The 22,536-nt window shown below is 42.9% G+C and overlaps 1 protein-coding gene across 25 annotated transcripts in view; it reads right to left on the reverse strand.

Annotated features, from left to right (window-relative positions):
* plekha6 (pleckstrin homology domain containing, family A member 6) overlaps positions 1 to 22,536 on the reverse strand; it is a 374,661-nt gene that overhangs the window by 219,794 nt on the left and 132,331 nt on the right. For 19 of the 25 annotated variants that reach the window (XM_078166903.1, XM_078166583.1, XM_078166636.1 and 16 more), the window contains 2 exons: positions 7,892 to 7,975; positions 4,478 to 4,592 (listed from right to left, as the gene is read on the reverse strand). In XM_078166903.1, the coding sequence (XP_078023029.1) occupies positions 4,478 to 4,576 (99 nt within the window). In that variant the 5' untranslated portion in view covers positions 4,577 to 4,592; positions 7,892 to 7,975. Of the gene's footprint in view, positions 1 to 4,477; positions 4,593 to 6,229; positions 6,321 to 6,609; positions 6,648 to 7,891; positions 7,976 to 22,536 lie in introns of all 25 variants that reach the window. The other 6 variants (XM_078166743.1, XM_078166767.1, XM_078166995.1 and 3 more) reach the window with 2 other exon arrangements.

Raw genomic sequence — 22,536 nt, forward strand, 5'->3', positions numbered from 1 at the left:
TAATAGTTAGCATTTTGTCATTAAAAAAGCTCATAAAATCATTACTGCTAAGGGCTAAAGGAATACAAGGCTCAATACAGCTTTGACTTTCAGTCAGCCTGGCTACAGTGCTGAAAAGAAATCTGGGGTTGTTCTTATTGTCTTCTATTAATGCTGAGTAATAGTTTGCTCTGGCATTGCAGAGGCCCCTCTTATAAGTTTTGAGACTGTCTGTCCAGATTAAACGAGATTCTTCCAGTTTGGTTAATCGCCAATTCCTTTCAAATTTTTGCGATATTTGTTTTAACTTACGGGTTTGAGAGTTATACCAAGGAGCAAACTTTCTTTGCTTTGTTAACTTCATTTTAAGAGGAGCTACAGAGTCGAGTGTTGTTTGCAGCGAGCCTACAGCGCTATCGACAAAATGATCAAAGTCGGTACAGGAAACCTCTGTTACTGAGGGACTTGGTACTGAATTTAACGACGGAGTAATCTTTTCCTTAAATTTTGCAACAGCACTATCTGATAAACATCTAGTATAGTAACTGTTGCTGAGTGGCGTGTAATCGAGTAAAAAGAAATCAAAAGTAATCAAATAATGATCCGATAGCGAGGGATTCTGTGGAAAGACTTTTAGGTTATCAATTTCAATTCCATACATCAGAACTAGATCGAGGGTATGGTTAACCCAATGAGTGGGTTCATGTACACCCTGACTGAAGCCAATGGAGTCTAATAGTGAGATAAACGCGGTAGCCAGGGTGTCATTATCAACGTTGACATGAATGTTAAAATTGCCTACAATAATAACTTTATCTGATTTAAGAACTAAACTGGATAAAAACTCTGAGAATTCAGATACAAATTCAGAATACGGGCCAGGAGCACGGTACACTATAACAAATAAAAGTGGCTGCGAGGTTTTCCAGGTCGGATATAAAAGACTAAGAATGAGGCTTTCAAATGAATTATAATCTAGTTTAGGTTTAGGGCTGATTAACAGACTAGAGTTAAAAATGGCTGCAACTCCCCTCCTTGGCCACTGCCTCGAGGAATGTGGGTATTATTATGACTGGGAGGAGTGGACTCATTAAGACTAACATATTCATCTTGACACAGCCAGGTTTCAGTGAGACTGAGTAAATCAATATGATTATCTGATATTAATTCATTTACTAACACTGCTTTGGACGATAGAGACCTGATGTTTAACAGTCCGCATTTAATTCTCCTGTTTTGTCTTTCTGTCACAGAAGAGGTTTTAATTTTTATGAGGTTGTTATGCACAACTCCTCTTTGTTTAATTTTAGATTTAAATAATTTAGGTGGTCAGGGGACAGACACCGTTTGTATAAAACTATGAAAACTATGGCTGGGTAACTGAACTAGAAGCTCAGAGAGGCGTATAGGACTGCGTCTCCGAGTCCTGGTCTCAACTCTGGGTTGTCAGGGATTTAAATTACTAATAAAGTTTGCCAGGTTCCTAGAAATGAGAGCAGCTCCATCCAAAGTGGGATGAATGCCGTCTCTCCTAATAAGACCAGGTTTTCCCCAGAAAGTTTGCCAATTATTAACGAAACCCACATCGTTTGCCGGACACCACCTGGACAGCCAGCGATTAAATGATGACATGCGGCTAAACATGTCATCACTGGTCAGATTTGGGAGGGGTCCAGAGAAAACTACGGAGTCCGACATCGTTTTTGCATATTCACACACCGGGGCAATATTAATTTTAGTGACCTCCGACTGGCGTAACCGGGTGTCATTGCCGCCGACGTGAATAACAATCTTAATGAATATACATTTAGCTTTAGCCAGCAGTTTTAAATTTGATTCAATGTCGCCCGCTCTGGCCCCAGGGATACATTTGACTATGGCCGCTGGTGTTGCTAATTTCACGTTTCTCAGAATAGAGCTGCCAATAACCAGAGTTTTATCCTCAGCGGGTGTGTCGCTGAGTGGGGAAAAGCAGTTGGAAACGTGAACAGGCTGGTGGTGAGCCGTGGGCTTCGGCTTGGAGCTGTGCTTCTGGCGAACCGTAACCCAACCTCCTGGCTGATCGGGAGTTACCCGAGGACAGTTAGCAGAGGCTAAGGCTATGCTATGTGGCTCTGCACCGGATACAGGGGGCTGGCTAACTACCGCAGCTACTGAATGGTTTTCCATGGTGCGGAGCCGCGCTTCTAATTCACTAAGCCTCGCCTCCAACGCAGCAAATAAGCTACACTTATTACAGTTACCATTGTCGCTAAAGGAGGCAGAGGCATAACTGAACATTCTCCTAAGACTGCAAGACCAGGCAGACCTACCTGTGCACTGCCTGGATTGACTACAAGAAAGCCTACGACTCAATGCCACACACATGGATATTGGAATGCTTGGAAATGGACAATATCAACAGGACACTAAGAGCCTTCATCAAGAACTTAATGGGGTTGTTGAAAATGACTCTGGAGACAAACTCAAAGCCAACTGCACAAGTTACCAACAAGTGCAGCATATACCAAGGTGTTGCAATGTCCCACTACTTTTCTGCATAAGCCTGAACCCCCAGCCTAATCATCACAAAGAGTGGCTATGGATACTGGTTCTGAAGTGGAGCAACCATCAGTCACCTCCTCTACATGGATGACATCAAGCTGTATGCCAGGAGTGAGCGAGACATCGACTCACTGATCCACCTCACCAGGATCTACAGCAATGACATCGGAATGTCATTCGGACTAGATAAGTGTGGTCGGATGGTGTCCAAGACAAAGAAAACAATCAGAACCGAGGGGGTTGAACTACCAGAGGGCAACACTGCAGATGTTCAGGACTGCTACAAATACCTTGGGGTCCCACAGGCAAATCACTGTGGAGGCCAAAAGACAGTCAGCCCCAGCCAAATACCTGCAAAGAGTAAGGCAGGTCCTGAAAAGTCAGCCGAACAGAAAGAACAAGGTCCGAGCCATCAACACGTACGCTGTGCCAGTCATCAGATACCCCAGTGGTATAATAAGCTGGGCAAAGGAGGAGATAGAGGCCACTGATATCAAGACAAGGAAGCTTCTCACAATGCATGGAGGATTTCATCCCAAGTCCAGCACCTTGAGACTGTACACTCATTGTACTGAGGGGGGGCTAGGACTGGTGAGTGTCAGAGCCACTGTCCGGGCCGAAACAACCAAGATCCAGGAAAACATCAGGAAGATGGCCCCCAAAGATGAGCCGCTAAGTGAATACCTCAGGCAGCAGAAACCCAAGAATGCAGAAGAGGAGGATGAACCATCATGGAAGGACAAGCTCCTGCACAATATGTACCATCGACAGATTGAAGAAGTGGCCAACATCAAGAAATCCTACCAGTGGCTGGAAAAGGCTGGACTGAAAGACAGCACAGAAGCACTAATCATGGCAGCACAGAAACAGGCACTTAGAACAAGATCAATAGAAGAATAGGTCTACAACACCAGACAGGACCCCTGGTGCAGGCTGTGCAAAGATGCTCCTGAGACAGCACATAATAGCAGGGTGTGAGATGCAGGCAGGAAGAGTGTACATAGAATGCCCTAACCAAATGGCTGGCATAGTCAGTCCCTCCAGAAAATCGCGATCTTGCGATTGCAATAATTAACGCAAATTCAACTTAAGTCTGCAATATTTGTGGGGGCTTGCAATTTTTCAAAAGTCCCGTGATTACTCCGCGTTTTTCCACATTTTCTGGCCAGCCGGAAGTCGTCGCACACGCAACATCATTTGAAACGTCATCAGAACCGTCATCAAATGTACTAATGGCATTGCAGTATGGAGAAACATTAGAATTTGCAAAGTGGAAACTACCACAGTATGTGTTGAATGTATTAAAATGTTATGTTTACAGAAGATGTAGCTTACATGTTGTTTTACAGTCACATTGTCTGGTTTGAGAGCTACAATAGTCACTTAGGATTTTTTGCAACATTATTGGAGTCCATGTTTTGAAACTAATTAAATAAAACTAAAGAAGAGAACAATAAAAAAACATTTGCAGCTATTTTTGTAATATTCAGCATGATTATTATAGCAAGTGATTACATGACTATTTTCTTTGGAGGTAGTAATTTAAAAAAAACAAAATCACATTTTTTTCTCCTTTCCTTTCCTTTTGTCATTTCCTGCAAAAAATCACATAAAATGCAGCAATTTTTATCGCAATTTTTGACAAAATTGGCTGCAAATTCAAGGGTTTTTTTTCCACTAGAAGTTGCAAGGACAAAATGGAAGACACCCCCTACAGTGGTTGAGAATGAACAAGTTAAGATCCTGTAGGACTTCCAGATCCAGACTGAAAACATGGTGATGGCTAACCAACTGGACATTGTGTTGATCAACAAACAACAGAAGAAGGCAGTGGCGATAGATGTAGCAATCCCTCTCTGAAATTAAATCTGTATTTCCTGGAATAATTTCTGTGATATGTGTGTGTGTGTGTGTGTGTGTGTGTGTGTGTGTGTGTGTGTGTGTGTCTGCTCACCCGGGTATAAGGCTGGGCATCTGGGGACAGGTCTGACACCATATTGGCACTTTTGGAGTGAGTGATCTTCTCAGCAGTAGTATTCACCTTCCCATTCATATCCACTTCACAGTGCCTAGACAGAGGAGCAAAGTCATAAGCTTCTTTTGTGCATCAGTGCATTTGTTCTTCTACCCCCTTTTTCGTAGTCTGCCAGCAGAAGTGTGTGATTGCCAGAGTACTGACTGTGCAAAATAATAAATGTAACAAATCTGATCTGAAGTGATTTGTCAGGGTCTCATCTGCTCCAGTTGGACACATTGCAGAGTTGTCTCTGGAAAGCTCATTCACCAGACAAACGAGCAATGTTTACATTTGTCTGACAAGGACCTCTGGTGGTCATGTGAGTAACGACTCCTGGCTGCCAGACAGGGATGTTGTTACAGTTTGCCACCTTGACACCAGAGACTGCTCTTCACATCCCACCACAACACTCAGTGTTGGTTTAACCATAACCAAGGCTGTGACTTGTATTATGCAGTAGTGGAATGTAAAGAAGCATATTAACTCAAATACTGAACATATGTACAATTTATTTGTTCTATTCTTAAGTAGCCTATTTCTTTTATACTACATACTTGTACTGAACTACTTTAATTTTTCAACATTAGTTACTTTGCAGATTCCAATTATTAATACAAAAAGTAAACTAATGAATTATGTTGTCATATTATGGATTAAGGTACCCAGAAGTATAAGAGGTATAATTGGCTTCACCTTTACCAGCTGCATCATTAGCGATACTCGCACATTAATGCATCACTAATTATGATGCAGTGATAAATTAGTCTAAAATGGGCCATTATGCAGAATGAGTACTTTTACTTTTGGTACCTTAAATATATTTTGATGCTACTACTTTATGTACTTTTACGTTTTCAATACGGGACTTTTACTTGTAACACAGTATTTTTATATAGTTGTAACGCTAATTTAAATAATTAAAAATCAGAGTAGCTTCTTCCATCACTGGTATCATAGTACAATAACAGCTGTTATAAAGAAAACTGAAACTCTATGCTGCGTTCACACTACAAGCAACACAACAACAGACTACAATTCATTTTCAGTGGAAGCCGGTGACATTGGAGCTACAAACTGATGCCTGACGCTTGCCACTGCAGACAGTTGTGCTACAAATGAAAGTTGAGCTGACCTCATCTTTTTTCAGTGCTCCAATGATGCGGTGAAGCATCAACCAATCATATGGTTTGTTTTTAGCTGTGATACTGTTATTTAGCTTACTTACCTGTCACTATGATAGCCTTCTGTGTATTGTAATGCATGATGATGCAATGGGGAACTATGATGTTAAAATGGAGCATAGATTCTGATCATAAGCGGATAGCAGCAGACACAGAAGGAGACTTCTGCAATATGTAGACATGAAAGTCCACTGACAAAGTGCAGATATGTGACGACTTGGGATGAGAATGCGTTAGGCTGCTGCTGCAGGAGTATGAGACCAGTGCCCGGAACAGTTGGTGAGAGTCCACCCACACGCATAAAGTGACAGCACTAACTGTTATTATGACACGGCTAATGTTACCACAGTTGTTAAGAAGTCAAATCTTCTTGATTTAAGTGTGAGTTTGTTTGGATCGTTTAACAGCTGCTGCTGTGTTAGCTTGTGCTACTCAGGCAGATGTTGAATTGACTGCTGCCCTGGGAGGACAGTGGCTCTGGGGACAGTCCTTCAGTGCTGTATCTCACCTGTGGAACAGCAGCAACAGAGAGTTTGAGTTGGATAAGTAAGGATGTCAGCTGAGTAGGCAGTCCTTTAATGTGGCCCAGGAGATGTGAGCTGAAACAATACAAGCATATGCAGCCCAGACCCCCTCCAAATGTAGTCTAAATGATTAGATCTCAACACATATTAAAGACTCAATGGGTGTATTTACAGCCATGCTGAGATCTGTTCACTTGGGATGCGATCACCCAAGATGCATGTTAATACCAGGTGTCGACAGGGCATTTCTGTTTTTTGGAGGGGGTTTGATGAATGGTCAGGTTAATTGGTTTAATAAAGGCTAAGTGAGCATGGGCTGGAACTAGGTCCAGTGCATGGCACCCATATATGTGAAGTAACATACCAATGGTTCAATGTGTTTTCTTTGTTCTGTTTTCAGCCCTGTGGGAAATGTAAAATGAGTCACAGTAGTTAACACCCAAATGGAATTCACCAAGGGAAAGATCACATGAAATAAAGTTCATAAATTGGAACAGTAATGTACATCCATATGAAACTGAAATAGGGTGCCACTGATACCAGTTAACAGCTGCTACAGCTGCCATGTTCATATGGGTCTAGCATTGGTTAGTAACAGATGATTGGTGAACTTCACTCCATTTTGAACTTCAAAAACAACAATTTCACAATGAATGCATAAGGGCTGCAATGGAGTCACCATGGACCACTGTCACCCTCCTTTCAGCACCCATTTTAAACAACTAGGTTGTTCACACTGGATGTGCCACACGCCACAGCTAATTAACAATCTGCAGCAACTGTCTGGTCAATTTATTCTACAAACCTTGACTTAATCTGACTAGAAAACTTCTAAACAAGACAAAATTGAAAACAGATTTAGGGGCTGTACACATGCTGCTTTTTTTTGCATCCTCACATTAATTGCTTTCAGTGTAGACGTATGGCAGGTGCACTCAAATGCCAGCACTTATTTTTCAGGATGCACTAGTCTGCCAGCAGAAGTGTGTGAGATAAAGAGTGTTCAACTTTTGGAATGCTGCAACATGCCTTGCATGTTACATGACAGGTAGCAACCAATTACAGCCGGCAGGTATATTTTCCTTCTTACTTAAATATCAGTCTGTGGTAAATATGGAGAAGTTGATCATTTTAGTGCAGGGCTACCCAGAGATTTACATCTGCCCAATACACACTTAAAAACAGCACCTGAAAGAAGATCAGCTCTGCACTCAGGATTTCGGGTAAGTGGGCTATGATACTGTGCTTGTTGTTAGCAACTTCAGACGCAACCTGTCTCCACGCTGTTGAAAGCTTGCAAAGATTAAGCACAAGAGTTGCACACAGCGCCAAACCTCGCGTTTTCCAGGAAGTTAAAGACACAGCATATGTACAGCCCCATAGGCAGTCCTGTATGAATATACACGCACTACCTTTAACAGCAAGCAACACACCTGTGTACAGTATCTACTATATCCTTACCAGCTGATAGTTGAATTGTTACTGTTAGTGATGACCTACTTTCTTTTTGTGTTAACAAACAGGAAATGTATTTTGATTACAGAATACTGAATAGGTCTAGGATTTGTAGATTTTTGTTAGTGCAGGTAGGTATGAATAAATGTAGCTGAGGATACATAGTACTGCTTTGTTTTTAGTTTACTCACTGTAGATAGGAGTGTATTGTTGTAGGCTCTTCCAGCTGGATCGGGCTCACTGCTGGTCCAGCTGGTCCACTGGGGTCATGTTGACTGGAAACAGACACAGTGGACATAGATCAACATACTATGTTACAGATGACATTACAGGATTTAGATCAAATTTCTTTGTTCAGCTGGGTTATCAAAAGGGTTAAATATAATTACAGTTAATTACACCTTGAGTCTTAAACTCACAGTTTTTCAGTTATGATACAGTGGGATTTTTTTTCACCCCAAATGTCAGCAATTAACTTGGTGAAAACAAAATTTCTATTACTGATATGAATGATGGACAAAACTGACAAAAAAGGCACAGTAAACCAGAATGATCTCTTAAGAGTGTGCCAAAAAGGCACATTTTCAATTATTAAACTGTTTGAATGCTAAATGGGAGTGTAACTGCTTTCAGATTTGCATGTGAGGACAACTGTGTGTGAATTTTTGATGGGTATGTGGCCATACATATTACTGATAACCTGGGATATATTTGTTTACAGTGGCAGTTAACACTCACGATCTTCCTTTTTGCAATAAAATTCTGATATTTTCCAATTCAGTTTTACATTTCATCAAAAACAGAACTCTGCAAAGATTATCATCCAAAAAGTCCACAATGTCATGGTTTCATGATAGTCTTAAAAAAGTATTGTGTCCCTTCGTTTTCTTTTCAAATTGTTGAGGATACAGTGATGTGAAACATGGCAAACTCAGGTATCAGCAGCAGAAATGAGCACTGGATTCGACAGCTGATCGTACCAATCAGTCACTGATGACATCATACACTCAGCTACTAATTGAACACAGCAGCACTGCAGTTGTCTGCCTGCATCGGCTCAGTTCTCACATCGTTTACTTAACAGTATTCAGAATCCTTGGGGTCACACACTCACATGCTGCTGTTCTGCAACCCAGAGCTCTGAGCTCTGAGCTTTGAGCTCTCTCTCTCTCTCTCTCTCTCTCTCTCTCTCTCTCTCTCTCTCTCTCTCTCTCTCTTCCACACACACACACACAGACACACAAGCACAACAGTAGCATCTGTGAAGTCCCTGTTGTTTGGTGACAGGCCTTCTGCTTTCTGCTGCTGGTGGCAATATGGTTTCTGAAAAACAATAATAACATGACATAACAATGATGTTCATAAAGCCTACAGCTAATGTTTTATGGGAGATATATGCTTATATGCCCCCCAGTTTATGTGTTTGAATCAATATATTGAAGAAGCATTCTGCAAACAGTTCACTGCCAGCACATATTTGCTACACTATCTGATCCCGGCGACTACAGTACTAAAGCATTTTCTGTGGCACCTCAAGGGACTTGGTTAAGGTTATGGATGCCAGTAGTAAATAATCTCATTTTGTGTGTGTGTATGTGTGTGTGTGTGTGTGTGTGTGTGTGTGTGTGTGTGTGTGTGTGTGAGACACAGTCTAAAAGGGTAACCTACAAGCCTACATAGAAGCAGCTACTGGATGAACAGCACACATCAGGCAGTAGGATCTGCATACTGTATCTGCTGGAAGACAAAAGAACAGCTGCACAGCTCGAGTGTCAGGAATAGTCTCCCATAACACAGTTAGCTCATATCGCTAACCACGACCCTGCCAGATGTTCAAACAAGGCAATTCCAGCTAGCTCCCTGCTACAACTGATAAAACCAGCATCATATTTAAAGGCTGTGCTATGCAGTGCACACTAGGAGGAGGTGGTAACAAACATGTAAGGATAAAGTAATACAGTATTTGTATTCATTCATTCGAAAGTGTGGTTAACACTCTAAAAGCCTGCTAATGTTGGACTGAGTCTGGATAGTGCATGGATAGTGAGCAGCCAATACCAAAAACCCCATAACAATTCTATTATGTGATCAATCTGTGAAAAATCACAATTAATAAGCATCCTGGGAAATTCACCTAAAACACATTTCCAAGATATACCCAAAGTAAACGCCTAAGTTCTATGCCCATTTTAACAAGCAGGACTTTTCAGAGGAATGTGTAAAACTTTTGAGAGCCCTCCTCCCCACCAGACCCAGATGAACTGTCCCCCTTCACTGTGGAAGACGTGAGGCGTCAGCTCAGCAGGTGCAAGCTGAGCAAGGTCCCGGGGTCCTGACGGCATATTAGCAAGGGTGCTGAAGAACTGTGCTCAAGAGCTTTTACCCATCTTTCATTCACTCATCAGCGAAGCCTACCTCAATGCCACCATACCCTCCATCTGGAAAATGATTACCATAATCCCTGTCCCCAAGAAGCCACGGCCCACTGAACTCAACCAGTACTGACCTGTTGCCCTAACATCCATAATTAGGAAATGCCTGGAGAAGTTGCTGCTGAACACCCTCCTGCCAGCTGACAACCCACAACTGGACCCCCTCCAATTCGCCTACAAGGCTAAGAGGGGAAATGAGGATGCTGCATGCCTGCCTGCTTCACCTCCTCCTGCAGCACCTGGATTCCCCAGGCCACTTCGCCCGGATATTCTTCGTGGACTTCAGCTCTGCTTTTAACTGCATCCAGAGGCACCTGATGATCCAGAAGCTGCACCACCTCAACATCCCCACCCGACTGATTCACCTCATCCACAACTTCCTCACCAACAGGCAACAAGTAGTACAGCTGGGCTCAACCACATCTCCTCCCCTCACCATCAACACCAGAGCATCGCAGGGCTGCATGTTAAATCCTTTCCTGTACACACTCTACACAAATGACAGCATCCGACACAGCCATTCTCGCCCTCCTACTCAATGTCAACAAAACAAAAGAGCTGATAGTCAGTCCCCCTTCACCACAGCACCCCTTATCCACTGCGAGGGTCCTAAGGACAGAGGGATGTCATATGTTGTAAAGCCCTGTGAGGCAAATTGTGATTTTTGATATTGGGCTTTATAAATAAAATTGATTGATTGATTGATTGATTGTCATCCCTAACCAAACAGTTGAAACAGTGGATAGTTTTAAATACCTCAGAGTAACATTAGACAACACACTCACCTTTGATCAGCACATCATGGACATTCAGAAAAGAAGCCACCAAAGACTGTCAATCATCTGCAAACTCAAAAGTCTTCATATTGCTCCACATCTACTACTGCTACTTTACCAAAGCATCATTCAGCGAATTCTGTTGTACTGTTCCACCTGCTTTTTCAACATACTCTCTGTCAAGAACTGGACCAAGCTTTCCAAAGTAACCAACACTGCTGCAAACATAATAGGTCTCCCCACACCCAACCTCACTGAACTCAACAACAGGGCCATTACACGCATCTCAATTGCAATAGCACAGGGCTCCACACACCCACTCAACACACCCACCCATTGAACATTTAGCCCCACTGCCCTCAGGGCGAAGGTACAGGACTCTGAGGTGCAGGAGGGCCCACTTTGGAAGAAGGCTGATCCCCTCAGTTATCACGGCCCTTAACAGCAGACCCCGTTAAAGTGTAATAACTGTTTGTGTGTCGTAGTGTTGTTCTTGCTGTGTCTATTTACTGTTCAGTTTTATTGTTGGGTTGTCGGGATGTCGTACTCATCACTGTTGTTGCTGTTGTTTTTATGGTTGTTGTGTCAAACAAGTACATTGCTGTGAGAAAGAATTTCCCTTTGGGGACAATAAAAGTCAAATTCTAATTCTAAAACTGGAAGCTGTTTGTGTTCCAATTTTAGTACATGTACATGCATGGTCTCATTTAATATTTACCTTAAGGCAGGGGTACTCAAATACACACACACATGCATGCAACATTTTTCAGTTCATTTTTTTTTTCATTCCATCACAAAGCTGTTTAATCAGATCACCAGCCAGTATTTCAGTATGTCTGGTTGTTGTGAATTCTTGTGCTTACCCAAGACCCACGCAACTCTGAGTGAGCACTCTGTTGCTTTTTGTTGTTGTGTCTGTGATGGAAAATTCTGGTATTTGACCATATTTAACCTATAGTGTGTTCTGCATGTTTTGTATAAGGTAACTTGCTATGATGTATGATGTGTGTTGCTCATTTAACCCCTACTGTGACAGCAGTGAGAGACACCAAGGTTATGAGCCAGGGAGGCTCAGACACCAAGGTTACGAGCCAGGGAAGCTCAGACACCAAGTGTCCTTGTTAGTCTCAAGAGATGTTGTGTCTTAGGAATGTCAAACCAACCTGGGCTACTGCAGGCGCCACATATTTTGACTATTGATGTGCATGTGTTATGGGAACTATAAAGATAGCAGGGCTAGAGGACATCTAGCCACTCACTCACTGACTGACTGTTCATGCGGTTGTATGTGTGTGACTCCATTCATGAATGCTTATTAAAAACTCAAGAAAGACAGCCGACGTGTGAAGACTTTTTTTTTAAACTGTTTATTAAATAATTGTTTTGCCAACACAAAATTGCCGACCACGAAGGGACCTCATCTGTGAGCGGATTCTGGAATTCTGGACTGAAGGTGTGAAGACTGTGTGCACAGCAAGAGCCGAGGCTCTTACACCTCAAACTCCCCTACAAAGGAAGGTTGAGAGGAGGGCCTCACGTCTGGAAAACTGGGATTCCCTTCACCGTTGGGGTCCAACAAACTTGGTGGCTGTCAACACCATGCTGTCTTTCCTGGTGAGCTTTGAGGACTGCGCAGGAAAAATCTTTTCCACCTACTGAGATAGGTTGGTTTCTGGGAAGCTGAGTGCAGGAAAAGTGGTGAGCTCGGTTTAGGTCAGGGACCTAAAGTAGTGTAGGTTAGGAACCTAACACGACACCTGATTATTTCAGCCGTTAAAGGTGGAAGAAAAGGTGGTGAGAAGCTATCTGGGTTAGAGGAGAAGTAGAGACACTTCACAGTGGAACAGGCAGAGTGAGTGAAGCGCGTTTTTTTTCCTGTATTTCCTTTTTACAAATTGTGCGTGTTTTCGGGTAAAGGTAAAAAAATTTCCTTTAAAGAAATAAGTTTGTGCATTTTTTGAGATTGATTTTTGCTTCCACAAATTTGATTTATTTTTAATACTACTAAGAAAACTGAGAGTTTGATTAAAAAGGGATCTGGACAGAGCAAAACCTCAAAGGGGAAAACTGAGCCTGATTATGGCGCTCCCAACGTGAGGTTTATGGAGATTAATTATGGAAAGGAGAGCGTGGCTCAGTTAGATCTGTGGGTCAACAAGTGTTGGTTCCCAAGAACAGGCCGCCTGAGTGTTAAACAGCTCGAGGCTTTAGAGGTGAGGTTGACAGACTTAGAAAGAAGGGGATTAGAAGGGAAGTTTGGAAGTAAGGTCAAGTTCCAGGCAGATTGGTCAGCTTTTAATAGTTGGATGAGGGAAGCCAAGCACAGGCAGGGCCCCAAAGGTTTCCCGGCGCAGTGTTCAAAGCTGGATTCGGACCTCGACGCGGCTCCACCTGAACGACCCCCACCGTATGTTGAACACCACAAACCGGAGGGAGCAGCTGGCCTCTCTGAATCAGCGCTGCTTACAGAGAAATTCTTCTTCGGCTGTTGAGAAGATTGAAAACGGAGTTCCCTGTTCGTTTAGACTGGGGAAAAATGGTGGTGGTTAAGCAGGATGCAGATGAGACTGTCTCTGCTTATCTATACCACCTGAGACAAGCAGCGATGCAGTATGGTGGACTGACTGAACTTGAAGTTAAGTGGAAAGGGGGGCACAAAGACAATGACCGTTGTTTCAAGTGCGGCAAAAAGGGACATTGGGCAAGAAACTGCCGTAAAGGGGGAAACAACAAGAAAAAAGATGGGGCAGATGAGTCAGATTGACTATACGGTGAGAGCACGGGGACAGACGAATCTGGTGATGACACTGGCTTGGAAAACCAACCAATGCTTCAGACACGTGAGAACACTGACATTAACACAAATACAGAAACACACAACATGCACATCATGACTGATGCAGAGTATGAGCTTGTTTCTGATGCAATTCTGCACCTTGTATCTAAACAGAGAGAGAGTGAGCATAGCAATATGCTGGCTGATTTTTCAGTGGAGGCATACAAACAGATGCCTCAATACACACTGACAGTTAAAGGTGTTGAACTCTCTTTCTTGGTGGATTCCGGGGCCACAGAATCAGTCATAGGAAGTTATGATTTTCTTCCAAGTGCTAAACATAAACTGAGTGGGAGATATCAGATAACAGTTGGGGTGGCAGGAGTAGTGATTATTGAAAAATACACTGCTCCGCTAATTTGTTTTGATTCTGGGATGGGAAATCTTTCAAACACTCGTTCTGTTGAAAGTGGGCGTGATTGTTCCATGTCCAGTCTCTCCTGTGGGAATGCCCATATTTCCTGTGCATATAACACAACCTGCTGGCGAACCTGCGGAGTGGAGATTTGTGCAAGACCTGCAAGCTGTAAATGCTGCTGTGCAGGCCAGGACGCCTATGGTCCCAAAACCACATACAATTTTGTCCCAAGTTCCAGCTGATAGCAAATGGTCTTCAGCTGCTGATCTGTCAAATGCTTTTTTCAGTGTTTCAGTACACCCAGACAGTCAATTCTGGTTTGCATTTTGATTTGAAATTTTGCTTTGAGAGATAGTTTGGAAACTCTTGTACTGCCTAAAGGAAGGTTGCAGTGTGTTGATGACATTTTGCTTTGCAAGTGAAACCAGAGAGGGCTGCGTTAAAGACACCCTCGCATTGCTGACTCATTTGGCTGAACAGGGCCATAAAGCCAGCCTGTCAGAACTACAATTTGTTGCAAAAGAGGTCACATTCCTGGGTCACGTGATCTCTCCTGAGGGAAAGACCCTCTCATCCTAGAGCACTGAAGCCATTCAAAAGATCCCAAAACCTGAGACAAAAAACAGGTCATGTCATTTTTAGGGATGACAGGCTACTGCAGGCAATGGGATCTTAATTATGCTGAAATTGAGGCAGCATTAGCGGCAATTGCTCATGGGAAATGCCTGAAAGCATCTGATCGTGTCATTTGGACTCTTTTGAAATCTTTTGTTGACTTGAAACTTTCTTTGCAAACACCTCCTACTGTTGGACTGCCTGACTGTACACGACCATTTACCCAGACTGTTGATGAAAAGGGTGTGTACATGACTTCTGTACCGTTACAAGAACAGGAGGGAAACAGCGACCTGTAGCTTATTTTTCATCTAAACTTGATCGTGTTGCTGCAGTTGACACACATGACTGTGTGGCTGTGATAACTTCTGCCTGCTTTCCCAAGCCAGATTTGAGAGACACACTGATTGCCAAAGCTGATTCTGAATTCTTTGTTGATGGATCAGCTTCGAGAGACCTCAGCACTGGTAAAAATGTTGCAGGTTTTGCCGTCACAACACTGCAGGAGACAGTGATCGCATGTCCTTTGTCATCCTCACATTCAGCTCAAGCGGCTGAATTGGTGGCTCTGACAGAGGCATGTAAATTGGCAGAGGTCAAATCTGTTAACATTTACACAGACAGCAGATATGCTTGGGGTGTGGGTCATGATTTTGGACAAATTTGGAAGAATAGGGATTTCTTAACTTCAATGGGGGAAACTATTGCTCATCATGTGTTGTTTTCTGCTCTTTTGGAAGCTGTGCTGCTGCCAAAACAAATTGCTGTGTGTAAATGTGAAGCTCACACTAACAACACTGACCCCATCTCTCTGGGTAATGCCAGAGCTGATGCAGCTGCAAAAGCAGCCTCAAAGCTGCCATTGTCTTCAGCCTTGCATGCCACCTCACTAACCCCTGCTTCTACTTCCACAGCTGTGGCTATGGCTGAGATAACAGACATGCAGACAAGGGCCTCTGCGGCAGAGAACGCTGTTTGGAAAAAAGCTTGATGTACAGTGGTTGATCAAGTGTGGACAGGCCCTGATGGCCTGCCCTGTCTCCCTCGCTACCTTTTTCATTTATTTGCTAAATTGACACATGGTTTGGACCATCAGAAAGATAAGATTTAAACCAGTTAAAAATAGTACCAGAGAGGCCAACCAGATTGTGAAGTCAAGCTAAAAGAATTGAGTGGTCGACTGTATCAAAGGCTGCAGTGAGATCGAGTAGTACTAGTATGGAGAGTTTTATCATATCCAAATTTGACGTCAGGTCATTAACAACCCTGACCAGTGCCGTCTCTGTGCTGTGATTAGCTTGAAAGCCAGACTGGTATTTTTCAAAAATGTCGTGGGCGACCATAAAATCATTTAACTTAATAAAAACAAGCTTCTCTAAAATTTTACTTAAAAATGGCAGATTGGACACCGGTCTGTAGTTGCAAAGTACCAAGGCATCTGAGTTATTCCGTTTCAAATGATGCTTAATCGTGGCAGTTATAAAAGCAATGGGGAAAATGCCCATCTGAAGCGAATAATTTACAATGTTAAGAATGTCTTCATCTAAAAAGCTATAAACTGTTTTAAAAAAAAGAAAGTGGGAATAGGATCTAAAAGGCAAGTTGCTGGTTTTAATTGAGAAACTACTTTTCCAAGCATTTCAGCATCAACCAGTACAAATTTCTCTAGTGTTTCCTCACATAAAAACAAGGGGTCAGGGTGCTAAAATTCATTGGCTAGGATTGACTTAAATTTGATCTAATTGTTTCTATTTTGCTACTGAAGTGGACTGCGAATTCTTCACATTTTAAGTTGCTTGACATTTATTTATTTTATTTATATTTAAGCGTTTATTTGGAAGGGACAATGCATATTGATGAACATCAGTATAAATACATCTGTAAATATGCCGGGGTTAGCAGAACTGCTAATTTACATCCGTTGTCCCTTGGCAGGTCACAGACTTGCTGCTGGACTTCATAAAAACTGGGTTAATTAAATGATCAGTGGTTGAAAAAAGAATTCTTGGGGTATTGCAGTTGTCAGTGATCATTTGGGAGAAGTGTGCCTGTCTTGCATTTTTAATTGCTTTATTGTAGATAGTGAGTTGATTTCAGAAAATCTGGAAGTTGATCATTAGCTTATTCTTTCTCCATCTTCATTCTGCTATTTGACATTTTTTCTTTAACTGTTTAATTTCTTCGTTTCTCCAGGAGAGTGTTGGATTAGTGGCAATCTTTTTCAGTTTTAGTGGGGCCACTTTATCCAGAGTTGATCTCAGTTTACTGTTAAAACTATCTACAATAAAATCATGAGACGAGGGTAAAAAGTCTGCAGGAGTGTCACTTAAAAGCTCAATAAAATTTGCAGCCACTTCCGTGGTTAGATAGTGTTCCCTGACAGTTCGTTCTGGAATATCCTCTTGTATAAAACCATTTACAGTAAAAAAAAAAAAAGAAAAAAAAAAGACAGACATGATCAGAAATGCCTACTTTCACAACTGAAGAAATTTGTGCAGAGAGGCCATGGGTTATTACTAGGTCTAAAGTGTGGCCTCTGTTCAGAACATTAAGAACATTTAAAAATTCTAATGCAAAAGAGTCCGATTGATTGTCTGTGCAGATTAAAATCACCTAGAATAATAACCTTGTTGTGGTTAGTGTGGATGGTTGACAGCATTTCTGAAAAGTCTGAGATAAAAGAGGAGCATCATCAAATGTAATCTGTCTAAAACCAAGTGACACTGAGAAGATGGATGCTGTTCCACCACCCTTTTTACCTGTCCTGGATGAAAAAGAAAAACTGTATTTGTGTGGTGAGGCTTTAATGAGTGTAGCTGGTCCATCAGTGTTAAGACAGGGACCTATTGCACAAAACTAGGATAAGGGATTAAGCCAGGATATCTTGGTTATCCTGGCTCAACTTATCCGTGATCCGGTTGCACAAAAGCGGGATAGTGGAAAGCGGGATATGTTATGATATAAGTTACCATGGAGATTTATTCTGTGGAGCTAGCCTGCTCCAGACCAGGCTAAGTTCCAGGATCTATTTAATCTCATCCCTTATCTCAGTCAGCAGTCACCACAGACCACGGAAACCAGTAGTTATTCCACTGCCCACTGCACATTGTTATCACATTCAACCAGACCCACTGTCATTATTTAAACATTTGTGATCATTAATTGCAATCATTTTAGATAAATGATGATTTTAGATGATTTTGCAATCATTAGATAATTTACAATTTCCTATAGACTATATATAGAATGCACATCTCATATTAATATAAATACACATCAAAGAGTAACATGATGTTCCTTTATTGAATAAGAATAAATCAAAGCAAGTAAACCATCAGCTCCTTTCAAAACTGAAGTCACACAGTGACTCTACAAGATAGAAAGCACGGAATCAAAGCATATTATACAACATAAGCATAAATACACATTCAAAAGTCTGTATATGATACACCCCACATGTCTGCACACTGAAATAAATGCAGGACAAATCCATACACAACAAATGAACAGACAAATGAATGGATGCAGTAGCCTCACTGCAAGCTTGTATACACACAGTATACAGCACAAACAACATAAGAGGCCAAATCAATTTAAACTAAATTTAAAAAAAAAACACAAATTCCTCTGCCAATGCAGGACATATTTAACTGAAATTCACAGCATGCATCTCTGCCACTGCAGGACATATTTAACTGAAATTTAAAGCATGCATGTTAACTAAAATAATTTAACACATATTGGTCCCTGACCAGCCGACCACTGTTGTCATCAGGAAGATGGCAGGATTGTCCCACTTTGGGGGCCCTCTCCTTCCTCAGGCAGGCCACATTGTGGGGGACAGCACAGGCCACAGTGATGTCACATGCATACTTAAGTGGTGAAGACAGTGAAAGCATGCCTTCAGGAGACCAAAGGTCATTTCAATCTGCTGTGCTTCCTGAGGGTCTGTGTATGGTGTGAGGAGAAAAGGCTGGCAGGCATACCCCCTGTCCCCCAGCAACACACCAGAGAATTCACCTGTCAATACAAAATCTCATCATCACAACCTCATAAATAGAGTGACATTCTTGACACAGCCATGATGTAAAAAGTGGTTATTAACAGAGGTTGTGTGGCTCACCTTGTGATAGGCGCTGATAGATTCCAGAGGTCCGAAAGAATCTGGAGTCATGGACTGAGCTGGGCCACTTTGCCACAACATTGCTGATCAGATAGTCAGCATTGCAGACCATCTGAAATTATAAGATGAAGACTATTAAACCAATCAACGCACATCACAAGCAATGCACAGTGTTCATTAATCGACAATAACAAAACGTCATGTTCACCTTAACATTAATGCTGTGAAAGGATTCCCTATTCACAAAATCCCCCTCATGGGCACCTGAGGGGGATTATGGGTATATATATATATATATATATATATATATTCTTATGATCAATCAGCACACACACACACACACACACTACACAAACTACATACATATAATGAAACAGCAGAGGAGCATGGAGCATGAGGAGCAAACATAAGATAAGATAAGATAAGATAAGATAAGATAAGATAAGAGGAACTTTATTTATCCCAAAGGGAAATTCAATTAAGTCAGTGAGCTCATCTATTTATCAAAGAGTTATACAGTCTGATGGAGTTACATTTACACAATTTCACTCACATCTGCAGTCAATTTCAGTTACAATTTCAACTGATTCATAATCAGAGTACAACTACGTTTTCGGAGATGTTAATTAACTACTTGGATTGTAATTGATGGTTTCAGCGGAGCAGTGAGTGTGTATTTGTGCACTACTTACGCATTCAGGCGGTCTGCAATACTTTGTCACGCTTTCTCTAGTTGTTTTATAACTGTGGCGGTGTTGCCTTTCTTTTTGATTCGATCCTTTACCTCTTCGTAAGCCTCCATGAGGATTTCTGCCTCCGACGGGGAAAAGTACGCCGCTCTTGTTGCCATGGTGAATCGGTGAATCTGTGATCGATGGCGGGGTCTATTTGAGGAAGCCGCATGCGTGCACAGATCCAGGATTGGTTTCACCTGGCTTGATGAATCCGTGTCTGCTCACCCTGGCTTGGTCTTTGTGCAACCAATTAAGCCTGGACGCTCTTGTTTTGGATTCGTTGAACCCAGCTCAGTCATTTATCCTGGATGTCTGAATCCTACTTTTGTGCAATGGGCCCCAGGTCTCAGTTAAAAACATACAATCAATATTATTATCTAAAATCAAGTCATTAATAATAAAAGTCTTGTTTAAAAAGAGATCTGACATTTAAAACTGCCATACTAAGGGTCATTGGTACAGGTTTCTTGGTTTAGAAGCTGGTAATGTGTGTGTGTACTGAGATCTAAGGTGGTTAAAAAGATTGACCGACTTGCTTTGATCTGTACAGCCACTAGATGTAGGAATGCATAAAAGGTTGTTTAAGTTTACTCCACTGAGTCAACCTAGATTTTGTAGGGGATTGAGAATTGATCAGATTGACATACAAAAATGGTCTGTTAGGTCTATTTTCCACACGCACTGGAATGGTGGCTATATTGCAAGACAAATTACAAAGTCCACAGTTAATTGTTGGCCTATTACAAAGAGCAGTGTGAAGTCTAGATAAGTTGTTAGAGGGCCCTGGCTCCACGTGATTAACGGAGGAGGAACATGCAGAACCAACTGGATCAGCGCTAGGACCCCGGGGGACGTCAATAGTAGAGGGAGTGGTCAGAAGGTGTGGACGTTGGGGAGACGCTATGACTGTCTGGGACGTGTGGACGGGGAGCGCTCAGGTGGGCAACACAGTATGAAATGTTTGAGGACAGTTATTTTGCCCCCAGCCAATTTGGATGTATGCCATCGTCTTTAAACAGCTATCTGCTCTCCCAGAAGAGATTGAAGCTGTCAATGTAGGAGACATCCTGAGCAGCGCAGGTTGATGACAACCAGGTGTGCAAAGACAGCAGCCTTGACAAACGCCCAACACCGCGGCCACAGGAGGGGTTGGGGCCGGACACGTAAACACACCTGGCCAAGCTCCTCAGTGAGGAAAACAAGTGCAGAAAGTCACTTCTCAGTAGTTCAGACTGCTGTTTACGGATGTCATTCCTACCGAAGTGTTTAATGACCTTGGTGATGTCCGGTTCGTTAACGAGGATTTCAGTAGCTTTTCCCTCTATTTCGCAGACAGTGGCACCTGGGAAACAATGAGATATTGCTGAATGTGTTTCAGCATTTCTGATGATAGATGATAGATGATAGAGTGCCGGTGCAGGACATGGGGACATGGGGACATGAAGCTTCCGGTGTAGAGGCTCCACTCATTCGGCTGGAACCCAAACTGGCTTTGGGACCGCTAGACTGTGGCTGCAGCGTGGGGGGTCGGCGCTTGGTCCAGTGAGAGCTGGGGCCAGTTGGAGACAGAGGAGGCGGGGGAAGATTGGAGCACTCCTTCAGCGGCGGAAACTCCTGCATGTTTAGGATGTTGTACCTGCTGGCCAGCGGGAGGTCCCAAGGTGGAGAGGGGGGAGACGGGCCCTTGGCACTGTGTTTTCCCTTGCGGGCAATAGTCCAGTGCTCCCGGTGACATGGGGTTGAGCTCACCGGAGCCTTATCACCCCCACCGACAGGTGACCGAGTCACGGCTGGAGAGGGAGTACTGTCCGCCGGTCGGGGCTTAGCCCCCAGGAGAGACCATCGGTCCTCAGGCTGAGCTGAAACAGCCACATGCTCAGGGAGTCCTGTGATGATGGAGCCGGTCCAGGGAAGAGTAGGATCATTGTCCGTCTCTGGAATGGAGCAGCCATGGGAGTGGGATGGACAGGATGCGTTTCCGTTGAGACAGCCGGAGGAGCCCAGCTAGGTATTTAGCCTGAGCCGTGGTGACAAAGGAAAGCTCCAAAATTAGCTTGTCTTTCTTTCTGAGCTCGGCTTCCAGATGAGTGATGCTTGTCTTCAGCTTTGTGACAGACACTCAGGTCCAAACTTAGCTATCACACATGCAGGTCATAAAAGTCCATAGAAGTGCCCAAAGCTTTACCTAGCCGCTAGGCTTAAAACAAATTTAGCAAGTCGGTAGCAGTTGAGGCCAATCCAGCTGTTGGTCAATTTTACTTAAGATGCGGGCATCTGATGACTTAAAAGTTCTTCCTTGTTAAAATGTATTGCTAAAATAATCAGGATCTAAAAGTGTAGCTTAAAATATGGCTTAAAATATGGCTGGATAAAAAGTCACCTTTTTGACAGAGCTTTCATGCGGGCAACGTAGAGACCAGCGCAATGCATTACAGTAAGAGTCACCAATTAACCTATCCCAAACCTGCATGTCTTTAGACTGTGGGAGGAAGCCGGAGTACCTAGAGAAAACCCACGCTGACATGGAGAGAACATGCAAACTCCGTACAGAAGGGCACCCTCCTGGGTTTGAACCAGGAACCCTCTTGCTGTGAGGTGACAGTGCTAACCATTGCACCACCTCTTATTCAATTCAAATTTTATATATAAAGCCCAATATCACAAACCACAATTTGCCTCAGATGGCTTTACAGGGCTTTAAGAGAGGAGCAGAGCTGTCAACTGATCACCACCTGGTGGTGAGTTGGATCAGATGGCAGGGGAGGCTGCTGGACAGACCTGGTAAACCCAAACGTGTAGTGATGGTGAACTGGGAACGTCTGGCAGAGGACCCTGTCCATCGGGTCTTCAACTCCCACCTCCGGGAGAATTTCTTATGCATCCCGGGGGAGGTTGGGGACATGGAGTCTGAGTGGGCCATGTTCAAAGCCTCCATTGTGGAGGCGGCTGCTAGGAGCTGTGG

This window comes from Epinephelus lanceolatus, chromosome 1 (genome assembly GCF_041903045.1).
Source record: "Epinephelus lanceolatus isolate andai-2023 chromosome 1, ASM4190304v1, whole genome shotgun sequence".
NCBI classification, from domain to species: Eukaryota; Metazoa; Chordata; class Actinopteri; order Perciformes; family Serranidae; genus Epinephelus; species Epinephelus lanceolatus.